This window comes from Histomonas meleagridis (genome assembly GCF_020186115.1).
Source record: "Histomonas meleagridis strain 2922-C6/04-10x chromosome Unknown contig_1, whole genome shotgun sequence".
Classification (NCBI taxonomy): domain Eukaryota; phylum Parabasalia; order Tritrichomonadida; family Dientamoebidae; genus Histomonas; species Histomonas meleagridis.
In genome coordinates this window covers 1,161,950-1,179,269 of record NW_027150746.1, presented here as the reverse complement: position 1 = coordinate 1,179,269, position 17,320 = coordinate 1,161,950, and the positions used below count along the sequence as shown (strand labels likewise).

At 28.5% G+C, this 17,320-nt stretch overlaps 7 protein-coding genes across 7 annotated transcripts; 2 read left to right on the top strand and 5 right to left on the bottom strand.

Moving 5' to 3' along the window:
- Positions 1 to 617: 617 nt before the first annotated feature.
- Positions 618 to 1,820, bottom strand: GO595_000321 (merozoite adhesive erythrocytic binding protein; the record flags this gene model as incomplete). Its single annotated transcript, XM_067916201.1, has 1 exon — positions 618 to 1,820. One exon carries the CDS (start codon positions 1,818 to 1,820, stop codon positions 618 to 620), a length of 1,203 nt encoding a protein of 400 aa, XP_067779776.1.
- Positions 1,821 to 2,223: 403 nt separating this feature from the next.
- Positions 2,224 to 2,646, bottom strand: GO595_000320 (40S ribosomal protein S16; the record flags this gene model as incomplete). The annotated part of the gene is made up of 1 exon (XM_067916190.1): positions 2,224 to 2,646. One exon carries the CDS (start codon positions 2,644 to 2,646, stop codon positions 2,224 to 2,226), a length of 423 nt encoding a protein of 140 aa, XP_067779775.1.
- A 287-nt stretch (positions 2,647 to 2,933) lies between these two features.
- Positions 2,934 to 5,369, bottom strand: GO595_000319 (right-handed parallel beta-helix repeat-containing protein; the record flags this gene model as incomplete). Its single annotated transcript, XM_067916178.1, has 1 exon — positions 2,934 to 5,369. The coding sequence occupies one exon, from the start codon at positions 5,367 to 5,369 to the stop codon at positions 2,934 to 2,936; it is 2,436 nt and encodes an 811-aa protein (XP_067779774.1).
- A 591-nt stretch (positions 5,370 to 5,960) lies between these two features.
- GO595_000318 (Histone H2B) lies at positions 5,961 to 6,347 on the bottom strand (the record flags this gene model as incomplete). Its single annotated transcript, XM_067916167.1, has 1 exon — positions 5,961 to 6,347. The coding sequence occupies one exon, from the start codon at positions 6,345 to 6,347 to the stop codon at positions 5,961 to 5,963; it is 387 nt and encodes a 128-aa protein (XP_067779773.1).
- Positions 6,348 to 6,499: 152 nt separating this feature from the next.
- On the top strand, positions 6,500 to 6,901 carry GO595_000317 (Histone H2A; the record flags this gene model as incomplete). Its single annotated transcript, XM_067916156.1, has 1 exon — positions 6,500 to 6,901. The coding sequence occupies one exon, from the start codon at positions 6,500 to 6,502 to the stop codon at positions 6,899 to 6,901; it is 402 nt and encodes a 133-aa protein (XP_067779772.1).
- A 246-nt stretch (positions 6,902 to 7,147) lies between these two features.
- Positions 7,148 to 8,032, top strand: GO595_000316 (uncharacterized protein; the record flags this gene model as incomplete). The annotated part of the gene is made up of 1 exon (XM_067916145.1): positions 7,148 to 8,032. One exon carries the CDS (start codon positions 7,148 to 7,150, stop codon positions 8,030 to 8,032), a length of 885 nt encoding a protein of 294 aa, XP_067779771.1.
- A 38-nt stretch (positions 8,033 to 8,070) lies between these two features.
- Positions 8,071 to 8,337, bottom strand: GO595_000315 (uncharacterized protein; the record flags this gene model as incomplete). The annotated part of the gene is made up of 1 exon (XM_067916134.1): positions 8,071 to 8,337. The coding sequence occupies one exon, from the start codon at positions 8,335 to 8,337 to the stop codon at positions 8,071 to 8,073; it is 267 nt and encodes an 88-aa protein (XP_067779770.1).
- Positions 8,338 to 17,320: the final 8,983 nt, after the last annotated feature.

Here is a 17,320-nt window from a genome sequence, read left to right as displayed (position 1 = left end):
CATAAAGAATATTTTTGTAGCACTTTTTAATATTTCTATCAAAAAATCCATTGCGGTTAATTTCGTCAAGAAAAAAAAACGAAAAATTCTTCTGCATATTTTCATATTTTAGTAATAAGTATCATGAAAATCATATGAATTGTGTGTGTGAATTATAAAAGATTTTGTGTTAATTTTTTTTGAAATTATTTGATATCGAAAACAACAAAATGAAACGAAAAACTCTTCGAGCCCATCTTCACGAATTCAACCCTAGATAACAGTTTATGAATTCCATCCTTTGAAAGTAAGCATTGGTAGCAAAAGTTCTGAAAGTTTTTTTGCCATACCTCTGTTTTTTTTCCTTTTTTTATTAAATAAATTAGAGTTTATTCGTAAATTTTAATTAAAACAAAGTTTGCTTTAAGGAAGGAAGAGCAATTTAGTAATTGGAAATTTCACAATAATGAAGAAATATCAAGTCGCTAGAGGTTCGCATGCATTAAATCTTTTCTAACGTATCGAGACTACATTAGCCACAAACCATTTTTGCATGTTGTGGTGCGAATTATGACTATCAAATTTTCGTATTTCACTTTGAAAGCACAGATTAATTCAATGGGTTTTTACTGGAATATTTAGTCCTCTGACTCACTGCTTGACGAGGAAGATGCAGATGATGAAGTTGAGGAAGTTGATGGTGATGGTGTAAGTGTTGGTGTGGACAAGCTCTCGTCGTCGCTGCTCGATTCGCTGTCTGTCTTTGCCTCCTCAGCTTTGGCCTCTTCTTCCTTGCGCTTCTCTTCGGCCAATCTTTCTTCTTCAGCCTTGCGTGCTTCTTCAGCTTTGCGTGCTTCCTCTGCAAGTCGTGCCTCTTCAGCTTTGCGTGCTTCCTCTGCAAGTCGTGCTTCCTCTGCCTTACGTGCTTCTTCGGCTTTGCGTGCCTCTTCTGCAAGTCGTGCCTCTTCAGCTCTGCGCGCCTCTTCGGCCTTACGCTTTTCTTCTGCTATTCGCGCTTCTTCTGCTTTGCGTGCCTCCTCTGCAAGACGAGCTTCTTCTGCCTTGCGCGCCTCTTCGGCTTTGCGCTTTTCCTCTGCGATTCTGGCCTCTTCGGCCTTGCGAGCTTCTTCGGCTAATCTTTCTTCTTCAGCTCTTCGCTTCTCTTCAGCGAGTCTGATCTCTTCGGCTTTGCGTGCTTCTTCGTCAGATGAGGAGGAGGAAGATGAAGATGTTGGCTTGTCACTTTCTGTATCAGATTCAGACTTTTTATCACTGTCACTTGAGGATGAAGCTGTGGATTTTTCTGAAGCTGAATCTTCTTTATCTGATGCTGAGTCTTCTTTATCCGACGATTTTTCACTTGCGGATTTGCTCTTTTCACTTTCTGATTCTTTATTTTCGGATTTATTGTCACTGGATTTGGCAGATGATGACTTGCTACTTTGGGTTTCTGTGCTTTCTTCTTTGCTTGATGATTTTTCTTCACTTTTTGTAGAATCACTTTTCTGGCTTTCTGACTCTTTTTGAGATTCTGATTTTTCTTCATCTGAAGATGTTGATGAAGTCTTAACTTTATTGTCTTCCTTATTTTCTATAGATTTTTCTTTTTCATTTTCGCTATTTGATGCTTTATCTTTTGAAGATGATGAAGACGAAGAAGAAGATTTGTTATCTTCTTTGTCCTTTGATTTGTTGTGTGATGATTCTTCGTCTGATGAAGATTTGTCTTTCTTAACTTTTGGTTCTTCCTTCTTATTTTTATTAACTTTTGGCATGTCTTTAGATGATGGAAGCTGAACCTTATCTTCATTTGCTAAAGGCTTTGCTACTCCACAACCCATCCTTCCTTTTAATCGATCTTACAATCTCCTTAATTCAAAAAACAACTTTTTGAATTGTGGTTAAGAAAAGTTTTGACTGTACGATCGTTGCTGACGGCTGTTCGTTCTCAATTTTTCCGATGTCACTTCACTTCACTTACAATGTCAAAAAAGAAAAAAGTGACTATTTTTGAATGGTCTACGTTCAAAGCAGGCAATCGGTGGGTTTAAATTTGAGCGGATTTCTAAATAAGAAATTACTTCATAGATCAATTTATAAACTAAATCATCCTGTTAAATATTATTTTTTTCTCTCTGAAGTAGAGGTTTGTATGATTAATTTAGATTAAATATTTAATAATGAAACCAATAGGAGATATTTCAAAAAATTAGAAACAAAACAAAAATAGATGTGATATGTACTTTAACGATATGACATTTGGCGGCGAACACGAGCACCTTGACCACCAAATTTCTTGGGTTCCATACGACGTGGATCTGCAACGAGTAATGTTCGATCATAATCCAAGAGTACTTTCTTGATTTCGTCTTTGGCTTGTTCGTCAACATACTTTTGATAATATGCAACAACAGCTTTGGCAATTGCTTGTCTAATTGCATAAATTTGGGCAACACTACCACCACCATGGCAACGGAGACGGATATCAAGGTTCTTGTATTTGTCTTCGCCGATAAGGAGAAGTGGTTCCATAAGTTTTGCTTTAAGTGTTTCAGTTCCAACAAGGCCAAGGGGAACACCATTTAATTTTATAAGGCCGCTGCCTTCCTTGCAATAAGCAATTGCTGTTGCTGTTTTCTTGCGTCCAAAGACTTGAACACTCTTCATCAAAGGAACAGCCAAAACCGGCAAAAGTGCTTTTAAAAGAACTCATTGAATTTTTTGATAAGTGAATTTGTGGCGGACATGATAAATCAATACTTTACATAATTTCCCGCAAAGAAAATACACTGAAATTTAATATCCATTAATCCTAAGATAATCTGGAGTGGAATATCTAGAAATGACTTTATTTAAAAATATGTTAAATTTATAAAGGAAAAATTGTTTAAATATATTGTCAACTTTAACAGATTTCATGAAATTATTTGCCTAAATAATGAAACCCACAATATTTAAACTTCTATATTCAGATCTGATTCTTTTGAATGCTTTTTGTGACATGCATAAGCTACAATGCTTATAACAATTATGAGTACAACTACAACAGCAACTACCGCTATAATAATTATCCTTGTTTCAGTAAACCAACTTTCACTTTCGCTATCTAGGAAAGTTATGGTTTCACTGTCTTGATCAGTAAATGTTGTTTCATCTGTTTTTTCTGTTTCAGTATCCATAGATTCTACTAACGTAGATAAATCTGATACAAATTCTATTGTTTCAGATGTTTCATATATCGAAGGTTCTGATGATATGGTTGTTTCATGTATAGGAAGTTCTGATGATATAGTTGTTTCATGTATAGAAGGTTCCATTGTTATAGTTGTTTCATATGTCGAAGGTTCTGATAATAGAGTTGTTTCATGTATAGAAAGTTCTGATGATATAGTTGTTTCATATATTTCTTCATCATGCTCTGGATACATTTTCTCTGCAGCCAAAAGTGCTTCATCATCTGTTGATGGTTCAGGGAATTCAGGAATATCATAACTTTCTGCAAACTTTCTCCATTCTGTACCATAGACACCACAATCTGAATAATCAAATATTTCGAATCCAATACTATTTGCAATTGATTGATCAACGAAAGAAAAATCCCGGTTTTTGGCATCTTTAAACTTCGGATCAGCATAATTACCAGTGTTATCTTTTCCATCATTATTTCTAAACCATTGTATTCCAATTCCAAAGTCCCAATACAAATTACTATACGCGTCAAATGAATTACTATCCCAGTAATCACAATAAAAGTTTCCTTTATCTGTAATAAATATATTATTTGAAACTGTTACCATTGTTCCAATATTATTTTGACCTTTAGAAATAAGTCCAATTTTGCTAAATCCTAAAATATTGTTTTTCGCAATATTATTATATCCATAATGAAAATGAATACATCCATCATAAAAATCATATATAAGATTATTTTGAACAACAACATTATTGCAATTAAGATCAATATAAAGTCCCCATGCTCCATAATTATGACATCCTGCATTGTGAACATGATTGTTTTGAATATAAGTACCTGAATTCGCGTTGGTAACATAAATACACCCAATATCATCAAGTAAATTATAACCAATATGATGAACATGATTCTTTTCAATAATTAAATTAACACCTGTTTTGTCATTTTGCCAACAATTAATTCCATCCCAAAACATGTCTGTTATTTCATTATATCGAATTTTAGCATCTTCATCTTCACCAACATAAATTCCATTCTCATGATGAATAAATCTTCCTCCATGTCGAACAATATTATTTTCAATAATTGAACCACTTGAACTTCCAAAAGAAATTCCGTCACCTCCAAAATCTTCAACAAGACTTTGTTCAATAACACAATTTGTACATTCATACATAGAAATAGCCCGACAAAATGCATGTCTAAAACTACAATTAATAAATTGAATATTCGTTGATTGATAAACATCAATCATTTTCATATTAAGTGTTGCATCACTTGGTAAATTATCTTCTCTCGTTATTCCTGTTGTTGGCATATTACCTCCTGTATGACGAAATTCAATATTTTCAACAATAACATTATTATATTGAATATACCATAATCTTTTTGTATGTGATGCATAAGCTTCAATATTAGAAAGCGTTTCTCCTTTTAATGGATAATAATATAATGTTCCATCTTTTGAAAGAAACCATTCTCCTGGTGTTGTTAAAGCACCTTTAAAGTTTTCTAAATAAAAATATGATTTTCCTGCTTCAATTCCTTGATTATTATTTCCAACACTATGTGCTGTAAATGTAATACTATTTTCATTTATAGAAGTGATATAACCTCTTGTTGTTGACCAATAATGAAAAATTACGATATTAACATCATTTAATTCTTCACTTGTCATCCCTTGAAGAAATCGCATTGTTTCAGTTGGAACTTCAACTGTATATGTAATAAAGTCACCACTTCCTGATGTTGAAACTGATTTAATTGTAGGGAGTGTCCAACAACTTGGAATTCTTGCTCTATGTGTATCATGATCATTTACCCAAAGTGCTTCAAAACGCCATGAATCAACTTTGTTTTCTCCAGTATCTTGGATAGTTGTAGGAACTTGAGTTTTAAATATATTCGGATTTTGTTCATCTCTTTCCCATTTTGTTGTATTAACCATAAAACCTCCATCAATGATAACTTTTCCTTCTCCTTTAATTTTAAGGGTACCTTTTACATTACATACCCAATCACCTATGTTAGTCCATTGTGATGATTTATAGACTCCTTCTTTAACTGTAATTAATGCATCTCCATCTGTTTTAATAGTACTAAGGACACTCCATAAATCTTTATTCGTATTCATTTCAACAGATAATTGAGGATCAAAAGTTGAATAAGATAATAAACATAGAGAGAAAAACAACATGAGAAAAATATAATGCTATCCAGCCTTTGCAAGAAAATCCTGTGCTTACAAAAATTGAATCAAATTCTGTACTTCAAACCTGTTAGTTCAATTTTAGAAAGCCATTCAAAATAAAATACCGTTTTTTCACATGTAATCATTTGGTATTAGTATAAAGTACTCTATATTATAGAGGGAAATGGTAACAAGGAAGAATGAACATAACGTTAATCACTTTTACTAAGGAAAATTAAGACGAAATAATATTGTCTTTCTTATTTAAAATTTTAAATTTTATTCTTTTCTACTCACTGAGAGTGCAAAATTTATTAAGCCTTTACAACTTAGTATTTCCTTGTATGATTCAATACCAACACTGAATACTTTCTCCATAACAAAATATTATTTTTACTAATTCCTCTTTAAAACATGCCAGCAAAGTTTACTGTGAAATGTAAGGGTTCAAAAAAAAATTCCTTGAAGCATTGCAATTTTCTAAAATAATACCAATATATCTGATCAAGAAGTATTAAATATCCATAATAAGTTATTCTTAGCTTTGGGTTTTGCTTAATCATTTTGATAAGATAATTAAAGCGAAAATGTATTTATTTATTCTGCATTGAACTTAGCAACTGCTTTACCACCTTCAGAAACAGCATGTTTAGCAAGATCACCTGGAAGAACAAGACGAACAGCTGTTTGAATTTCACGAGATCCGAGAGTGTTACGATCATTCATATCAACAAGTCGAGCACCTTCTCTTGCAATACGTTCAAAAATATCTGTAACAAAGTTATTCATAACTAACATAGCCTTGTTAGAAATTCCAATATCTGGGTGAACTTGTTTCAAGACTTTAAAGATATAAGATGAAAAAGATTCATTCCTCTTCTTATGACGTTGCTTCTTTTCTTTTTCTGTTTCTGCTGGAGCTTCTCCTTCAACAGCTGGCTTCTTTTCAGTTGGAGTTTTTGATGCTGGTTTTTTAGTTGACATGTAAATTAATGATGAAATTTTAAACCCGCGCTTTTCCAAATTATTTTTCAATGATGTCATTTTACACCAACAATATTTAAATATAGTTTAAAAATAAAATGGCGCCATTAAATAACACATTTGGCGGGAGAAAAAAGAAAACATAATTTTTTATGCCAGCTAAGAAAGGTGTTAAGAAAACAGCTACAAAGACAGCAGTTGATGGTGAACGCGCTCATCCAAAGACAAGATCAAGTCGTGCAGGACTTCAATTTCCAGTAGGTCGTTTACATCGTTTCCTTCGTGAAGGTCGTTATGGAGACCGTGTTGGTGCAGGTGCACCAGTTTTCATGGCTGCAGTTCTTGAATATCTTACAGTTGAAGTTCTTGAACTTGCAGGAAATGCAGCAAGAGATAATAAAAAAACAAGAATTTCACCACGTCACATTATGCTTGCGATTCGTAATGATGAAGAATTAAATCAACTTCTTTCTAATATTACAATTGCATCAGCAGGTGTTGTTCCACATATTCATAAAGTTCTTCTTGGTCAAACAAAGAAGAAGGAAGAATAAATAAAATTTAATGTCGTTTAAAATAGCCTTAAATACTTACTCAAATTTTTATCATTAAAAATTAATAAAAATTAATTTTATAATTTTCTGATTGACAAAAATATGAATTATAAGATTTATCAATAACTAAGTTACAAAGACCACCGTCAAAACTCAGAGTTTAAAATGTGGAGTTATTGCTATGAAACACAGAAATTAAAAGTGACGTGACCAGATATAAAAGGTGCCCAAACGATAGAATTTCTGATGATTCGTTTCTTTTATCCTCAAGAAGAAGAACATAATAAAGCAAAAAAAGAAAAAAAGTTAAACCCGTTAGATCTTGTTCCATACTTGCGAGATACTGATATTTCTGTCATTTTATTTCGAAAGAACATTTTCAATTCGAAACAACTTAAAATGATCATTGATGGTTATAATACCACACTTGGTTTCTATTATACAACCTTATCAGATCCACGTTTTGATGTATTAACACCACCACCAAAACTTTATGATGAATATCCAATTGGACTTGAAATTGAGCTTTTTGATGATCGTTTTTCTATTTCCAGTCCACGTTCGCCGAATAGGAAAATGTGTTGTGAATATAAGCCAAATACATATCCACTTTTATCGTGTCTTGAAACAAATAAACTTACAAAAGAACTTTGTGAAGTCATAAAAACCTTTAAACATTCCAGTGATCCAATTATAGAACAAGGGACAATTATTTGTCGGTGTACTGATTATCGTTTTCCACAAATCATCACCAAAATTCTTCTTCTCACAGCCACGCAACCTCTCCTTCAGTATTATAATGAACGTCAGAAAAATGGGACTAATTTGCTTAAGAATGAGAAAAATCTTTTGTTACAACATCGACCATTCATATGCACAGATCCATCGCATAATGTTTCGCGAATTAATCACATCATTGATTGGAGACAGAAAATGTGGATAAATCGAAATGAACGAAATAATGAGCCTTCACAACATGATCATCATATTTCACCAGCGCGCGCAAACGTCGAGAAGCCTACAGTGAGAGCAAACCGAATCCCACTGAGGAAAACACACATCGAATTTCCAACAGAACTCCTTAATATGGTAGCAGGCATGAGTAACGACTCTACAGCAATGAGTTTGTAAAGATTATTTTAGAATGCTTTTATTAATTTGAACTATTATTAATTTATTTGAACTTGTTGGTTATCATTGATCAACGGCTGATTGCGTTGCTCAGATTCTGATATGATAGTAGACTGAACAGAGTCAAAAAGAGCATCATCCTCCTGTTTTCTAATGCATAGGTAAAGAACTGTGCATGCAATAATGACTATACCAACAATGCATGTAATAACACATGTAGCAACAGATGGTACTTGTGAAAGATCTGGTATCGGAGAAGGAGAGGGAGTAGGAGCAGGATCTGCGAGTATACGCGGAAGATCCATTGTTTTGACATTTTAAGATTGAATTAAATTACATGTGCATTTTTATTTTATCTCAAAAAAAGGGTCAGCCAAAAGTCAAATTAACCGTATAATGTCAATGAAAAGTTCGACTTTTTGAGTTTAAGGTGTAAACAATACAACGTGTATGAGCTCATACAAAATATTCTATGAGATCAGCCAAACAGTAAACTGTCACTTTTAACTGCATGATAAAAATTAACGGATATAAACATATTTCTTGCTTGTTTGTGGTAAGAGATAAACAACATTTTTTTACAACAACAAAGTGTGAAACATTACCATATTTTTGAGAAATGAATAAGAACATTAACTGATTCAAGTGGAGCAAATTGTTGCATGGAATTTAATACTTCAAAAATAGCAAGTAAACATCAATTAAACAAAAGTAACAATTAATTCCTTCCGGTTTTTCATTTTTGATACTATCTCTACACAGAACAAAAGTATTTCAATGTTATTACTTTGAGCAGCATGAAACATCACAGAAGAAAACCTTGAAGAACTTTCGAAAAGGCTTTGGTTTTCTAAATTATAAATCATAAAAAAATATTTATTTTGATGGAACAATGTAGTTATTTGCAACGAGTTTTCGAAATTAGGATTTTCTCTTATACATTTTTCGATAATATTTTTATTTCCGCCGCAAAATGCAAAATTAATTGTTCTTAATGAATTTGATATTTTAAATTTAGCTCCATTTACCCACAAAAAATTAAAACATTTCTCTGCACCAAAAAATGCGGCAAATTCTAATCCAGAAGGCATAGAATTAATTAAGTTCGAACAATGTAATAATGAACTTTCGATATTTGTATTTGGATCAAGTTGAAGGTTATTTAACATTTCGACATCATCGGTTTTAATTGCATATTCAAGCGTATCTGGGAAGTATCCGACATTTGTAAATTGTTGATGAAGTTTCCAATTCGATTGCTTCAGCTTATCAAAATTATTTTTGAATATGTTTAATCCGATCATGGTCGAATTTAAGAAAACAGACTTCAATGATGAGAAATATTTTGGTTGATACTTCTCAATGTATGGCAAAAACCATATAAAAAATAAAATTATTGTGCTTTTTGGGTGATTATGATGAATATAAGTAATTAAATTGCTAAGAATATTTGGTGAAATTATACCAATTTTCATACAATGGAAAATAAAAGGAATAAAAAGTGGGAAAAAAGATTTTGGTAAATTTGAGAAATCACATATTAATTCATTAAAAATATGGTCTTTTTTAAAAGTTTTGATTAGCATAGCTAGAAACTTTGAAGTTGAAAAAGTTGTGTTTTGCGAAAAAATAATTTTTGTTTTTATTAAATTCCAAAAAAAATTAATTTTATTTTGGCTATCATCGAAGAAACTTGATTTCAACATTTTGTTTGACAAATTATCGATATTATCAGGATGAACAGAATCTAAGTAATGCTGAAGCTTTAGCAAAACTTTGAATTCATCCATATGTTGTTAACGTTCTTTATTTTTCATTAACGTTCAATCAAACTGCTTTTTTTGAATTTTAATTAATCGTTTTAATTAATGAATAGTTTAACGTATTTCATTCGGCTCAGATGTTTATTTTGTTTCTTTATTCTTCTTTTTCAACAATAATAGAAATATCTTCAAGGAATATTACTGATTTTATATCTGAAACACAACGGATTCCTGTTTTTTTAAAACTATATTCTCAATGGTGTTCTCATTGCAAAGAATTAGAACCCACTTGGAAACAATTAGAAGAACATTATAAAAATGATGAAAGAGTTATCATAGCGTCTATATCATGTGATAATGAATTATCTATTTGTAATAAATTTCCGCATTCAGGAACACCTCGACTTTTTTGGGTTAAATCAGGTATAGAATCTAATGAATTTTATTATAACACGTATTCATTAGATGAATTTATTTCTTTTATTGAAAAGAGAATAACTGAGATGACAATATCCAAAATCTCAGATCATGTGCAATTCAAAGAAATCCTAAAATCTGATGAGAACTCATCATTATTCTTCCTTCAAGACATTAGTTCAGACATAAATGAACAAATTTTTGAAAATATTCTCAAAAATTATAAAAACACACCAACCAAATTCTATAAACTTGAATATAAAGAATTTGATAATGAGACAAAACCTATTATAATATATTTATCACCAATTACTAATGTTACAGATACACTATATCTTGAAGCTAATAGTGATAAGTTAATTGAAGATTTTGTTGAGTTACATTCATTTCCACCTATTTATAAGGCAACCACTTTTTTCTTTAAAGAACATCTAAATAAAACAACACCATTTATGTTATATTATGAAAATGGAATATCTTTCACTAAAGACTTAATCGAAATGGCAAAACAATTTCCAAAATATCTTAAAACAGGTTTGATTAATTGTTCTGAAGTTCCACGAATGTGTCATACATTTGGAGTTCGTTTTAATGAAGGAAATCAATTAACGATAGTATATCCAACCAAAAATATTTATTATCATTATGAAGGAGAATATAATTCAAATGACATTATGTTGTGGATAAATAATGTTATGAATAATAAAGAAATACCATTAGGTCCAGGAGCAGGATTTGATGGTTTTATATATAATTTAAAGATACAATCAAAAAAGCCAAAATTTTGGTTTAATTTAATTAGAAATTTGATTATTGGATTTGTAATTGTTTCTGCATTCATTTTCTTGATTGTAAAAATGATTAAACTTGGATCAATACCAGAAACAGAAGAAGAAGAAGAAACAGAAATAGATAATGATGAATGGGAAAAACTTAAATTGTTGGAAAAAACAATTTTCGGTTTGAATGAAGAAAATATTGCTCATTCAGCACAAGTAATAACTGATTTATTTGATAATAACTATTCATATTCATTTAACATAATTATACTGAAAATGATTTATCAATCATTTGCAATATTAACAAATGATGTTAAAGTATATTTTGATCTTTTAAAAATTATAGAAACTTTTGAAGAAAGCAAACAATGTAAATATAAAATATTTGATATGTTTGAAAAATTACTTTTTCAATTGGACACTTCTGAGTCAAATTATCTTTTAGCATATATGATGAATCAAAATATGATTGAAGTAAAAGCCATGACAAACAAGAGTATATATTTTTTGCAATATATGACACCTGACGAAATCAATAAAATGAATTATCCAGATATAGATAAACTTTCGAAGAATGATTGGGAACTTCATAAGCAATATGTTAAAGAAGGACATAATCCAAATGAAATAGCAAAAATAATTCGAAATGATGATATAGAAAAACTTCAAGAAATAACATCACAAACAAATTTTGTTATTAATCAAAAAATTGAAAAATCACCTTATGAAAGATGTTCTTTTATTACTCGTTATTATGTTTCACTAATTGATTATGCAGCATTTTTTTCAGCAGTTAAATGTTTTAAATATTTACTTATGAATGGTGCAAAAGTATCTAATGCAGGTAAGTATGCAATTGCAGGTGGAAATGAGGAAATCATTCATTTGTGTGAACAAAATAATTCATCATTTTATAAAGCATATGAAACAGCAATTGAATTCCATCGAAATGATATTTTCCATTATCTTTATGAGAATAAAATAGGTGAAATTAACAAATTTGAAAAATTAGGAAAGTTATGTATTTTATATCATAACTATGAAATATTAAGATTTTTACAAGAAAATGGATTGAAAATCAATCTTGATCTTTTTGAAGCTGCATTAGATACAGAAAATTTGTATCTTACCAAACATTTTATAAAAGAAAACAAAATTTCACAAAACATGTTACTCGGGACAAAATCAGTAAATGTTGAACTTTTCCAATATCTTTTAAAGCAAAAAATAATTGATATTCATGCTAAAAATATTTAATTATTTTTATTAAAATTTATTTTGATAATTTGATATTACATAATAATATTTGGAAATTATTTAAATTATTTAGGACAGCACTTATCATTGCATCTTCAGATGGTCACCTAGAAAAAGTTAAATTACTTCTTGAACAAAAAGGAATTGATATTAATGCTAAAGATATTTATTTGTTTTATTTCATATTTATTTTGATAATTTGATATTACAAAATAATATTTGGAAATTATTTAAAATATTTAGAACTGCACTTATTTTAGCATCTGAAAATGGTCATGCAGAAACAGTTAAATTCCTTGTTGAACAAAAAGGAATTGATATTAATGCTAAAGATATTTATTTGTTTTATTTAATATTTATTTTAATCATTTAGAATTTCAAAATAATATTTAGAAATAATTTAAAATATTTAGAACTGCACTTATTTTAGCATCTGAAAATGGTCATGCAGAAACAGTTAAATTCCTTGTTGAACAAAAAGGAATTGATATTAATAATAAAGATATTATTTATTTTAATAATTTCATATTTCAAAATAATATTTGGAAATTATTTAAATTATTTTGGACAGCACTTATAAGAGCATCTTTTCATGGTCACATAGAAATAGTTAAATTACTTCTTGAACAAAAAGGAATTGATATTAATGCTAAAGATATTTATTTGTTTTATTTAAAAATTATTTAAATATTTTTATATTTCAAAATAATATTTGGAAATTATTTAAATTATTTTGGACAGCACTTATGCATGCATCTGCAAAAGGTCACATAGAAATAGTTAAATTACTTCTTGAACAAAAAGGAATTGATATTAATAATAAAGATATTTTTTCGTATTATATAATATTTATTTTAATAATTTTATATTTCTAAATAATATTTGGAAATTATTTAAATTATTTAAAACAGCACTTATGTATGCGGCTGAAAATAGTCATATAGAAATAGTTAAATTACTTGTTGAACAAAATGGAATTGACATTAATGCTAAAGATATTATTTATTTTTATAATTTAATATTTCAAAATAATATTTGAAAATTATTTGAATTATTTATGACAGCACTTATATTTGCATCTGAAAATGGTCATACAGAAACAGTTAAATTACTTCTTGAACAAAAAGGAATTAATATTAATGCTAAAAATATTTATTTGTTTTATTTAAAAATTATTTTAATAATTTGATATTTCAAAATAATATTTGGAAGTTAATTTGATTATATGAAACAGCACTCATGAAAGCATCTTTAGGAGGCCATATTGAAATAGTTAAATTACTTCTTGAACAAGAAGGAATTGATATAAATGCTAAAAATATTTGTTTGTTTTATTTATTATTTATTTTAATGATTTTATATTTCAAAATAATATTTGGAAATAATTTAAAATATTTAATACAGCACTTATATTGGCATCTGTAAAATGTCATACAGAAATAGTTAAATTACTTCTTGAACAAAAAGGAATTGATATTAATACTAAAGATATTATTTATTTTAATAATTTCATATTTCAAAATATTTTTTTGAGATTATATAAAATATTTGAAACAGAACTTTGTTATGCATCAAAACATAATTAGAAATAGTTCAAATGCTCAATAGGAAAAACACAAATTGTAATTCAAATTCCAAAGTTTAATAAAAAATTTGTAAAAATAATATAATTAAATTTTATTGATTTTTTTTTAAATTATTCTCGATCCTTTACATTTTAATAAATATCTCAAAATTATTTATAAAAACAAACACACAAATTACATTACAAATATTTAATTTTTACTTCTAACTCTAAAATCCAAAATCTCTTTTCAATGCTTGTAATACAGAAGCGTCCAATTCCTTAAAATACGTCTCTCTAAACTGCATTTTTTGGCCAGGTTTTCCCAATATTGCCGTCAACAATTCGCCGGCCTTATTTCTTAACTCTCCTTCCAATCCGCAATAAGCGAAATAAATACCGGTCACAATCATTGCGCTATTTTTCACGTCCATATTATGTAATTTCTCCACTAATGTCGATAATGCTTCTATACATAATTTAGGTGCCAAATAAGGCCCTTCATTTATCCCTCTAACTAAAACGCTCATACAACTAATGATTAAACTTTTACTATTGCAATGGAAAAGCAAAGGAATTATCGGTAATATACACGAGTAATCGACTTTAGCACTACCGATATGTCTTTCGATAGCCGAAATTTGATCACTTCGTAATTTATCGATATTTTTAATACCCGAAAGAAAAGAACAAAAAGAAATAGGATCATCATTATCAATTGGTAATGCGTCACTAATAATATTTATCGAATTCTCATCTGTTAACATATTCGTAATTAATGCAGCTATACGTAAAGTTTTAGCTTTAATTAAAAAATCATTATCACGTCTTTTACAACGAATAATATTCCAAACATTTTCAATTAAAAATGTGCTCGAAATTTTCTCTTTCGAAAACTCGAGAACAAATTCAATCGATTCAAGAAGTAATAAAGTATCGCCGACATTAATACGAGCGATTATTATCGAAAGTAAATATTTACTACTTAAACCTAATGATAAAGCTATATCGAATGAAGTTAAAACTTCAGAACGTAATTCAGTATCAATTTTAGGATATGATAATATAGTAGCTAATGTTGTCGTTATATAAATTTCTCGATGTTGTGAAAGATAAGGTTCGAAATGATTCATTGCGATTAAAAGGTTTAAAGTATTTGATTTATTACCATTAATGATTTCATTTAAAAATATGAAAATTAATGAATCAGCAAATTTCGAACGTATTATATCACTCATATAAGGAAATATCGATACAATGAATAAAGGTAACGCTTCATTAATATCAGCTTGATTTTGACGATCTTGAATGGAATTAGTTAAACACATAATAATCGATGATACGAAACTATCGTTAAACATTTTCCGATTATTTTGTGATGGTTGGAAATTAAGGAAAAATGGAGTAATTCGATCAAGTAATAATTTAATTTGATTCGAGTTAAGTCGCATTAATAAATTCACAAAAGATTCTTGAATAATTCGAATACTATCATTCGGTATATCCGAAAATAATAACATTAAAATTCGATCAGCATAAGTTTCGGCATATTTTAAAAAGAATTCAGGATTAATATTCGAGATTTTTACAGAAAGTTTTAATAATATTTGATCACGTGGTGAAAATGATTTAAAACAATTGATGACACTTTCATTACGTAATAATATTGCTAATGATATAAATGAATCATTACATTCTTGACTAAATTGTTGGACATCTTCTGTAATAATATTTCCTGTCGATGAACGATTAGTTTTTGTTGTGAATAAAGGCTTTTGTGGTGATGATAAAAATGGTTTAGGATTATAATTACCATGTGAAATATTAAATAAAATCGAAAGTGTTTTCTCAGCAAATTTAAAGGATTCTAATAACGGATTATTTTCACGCCATTTTTGATATGTTTCGGGAATATATTTAATGTTTTTACTAGAATCTAAAAATGAATATATGAAATATTTACATATTTTTGTAGTATATGGAATATCAACATTAGAAATTAAGAATTGCTTTGAAAAAATAGATCGTAAATCAATCGATATTAATGTTTTATAAGCTAATAAAAATTGTTTTTCAAATTCTTCTTGAGAAGTTTTAGCCCAAAATTCAACAATATTTATGTAATTATTATTATTATTCTCAATTGATATTTTAATTAATGATAAAATGGAAGAAATTCCAATTAATTTAATCCTTTCATCTTTAGATAAAAGGAAATGATCAATATAATTAACATCATAAGAATAATTATTAATGTTTAATAAAGGTAATAAAAGATTTGCTTGTTTAACTATAGGTGGTTCATTATCAAATGTTAAAGTATAACAAGACATAGATAATTTATCAAAAGAAGTTTTAGTAAATTTATGATGTTCATCATTAAATTTATTTAATGACCTTAAAAATGTCATTATTAAAGATAAACACATTTCACGTACATCAGGAGAAGAAGAAGAAAGTTGATTCGATAACATATCAAGAAAAGAATCAATTTTATTATTCGGCACATAATTAATGATTTGTTTAAGTAATCTAAATGATAATTTTGATGATTGATCAGCATATACAAGAATACACATTGTAACTGATATAATTTTATCAGAAAATGCACCAGAACTTAATTCAAACATTTCGATTAATGATGACATTAAAGTATCTCTTAAAATAGTGTTATTTGTAGTGTTAATGAATTCTATTAAATCACTAATATAATCTTTTTCATTTATTGACGCTAAAATAGCTCCAAATAACATAGATAAACCATTAGATTGATAATCTTTAATAGTTGTTTCTGCTTTTTTTAAAAATGTTTTGTAAACTTTGTCTTTACGTTCAAATGTACATTTACTTAAAAAGTTTTGGAAATGAATAATTAATTCTTTTCGATGTGATTCAGAACATAAATTATAAAATATATCAATAGACTTCTCAAATAATGAATCAGGTAAATTAAAACTTGAAAGTATTTTATATGAAATTGATTTTAATTGTAAATCTAATGAATTAAATGAATTTTGTATCATCGAAAATGTGATTTTAGTTAATGATTCATTATTATAAGTTTGTTCAATGTTTTTTTCAATACATTCGAAAATAGTTAAAGTGTTTTGATGTGTACGAATTAAATTAATAATTTGTTGTAATAATGTTGGATAATTTGATTGTTTTAAATGTGATTCGATTAATGTAAATAATGAATTAATGTTTGTGTTTTCAATTCGAATCCCTTGAATAGCAGAAAATAAATCATGTAAATAATATAATAAAATTAATGGATATTTAGTTTCTACAACAATTAAAAATGAAATTGCTGCTTCAAATGAAGAACGTGAAAACTCAGGTTTAATTAATGATATGAAAAATGGCATTATCTCAGTTAAGATATCTTCATTTAATGAAGAAGCAGCAGCACGTAATGCATTAGTAGTTGATTCAATGATTTTTATATCATTTTCAGGTGTAGTTAATATTAAATTCTTTAATAATACATTTAAATGTTGTGCTTCAG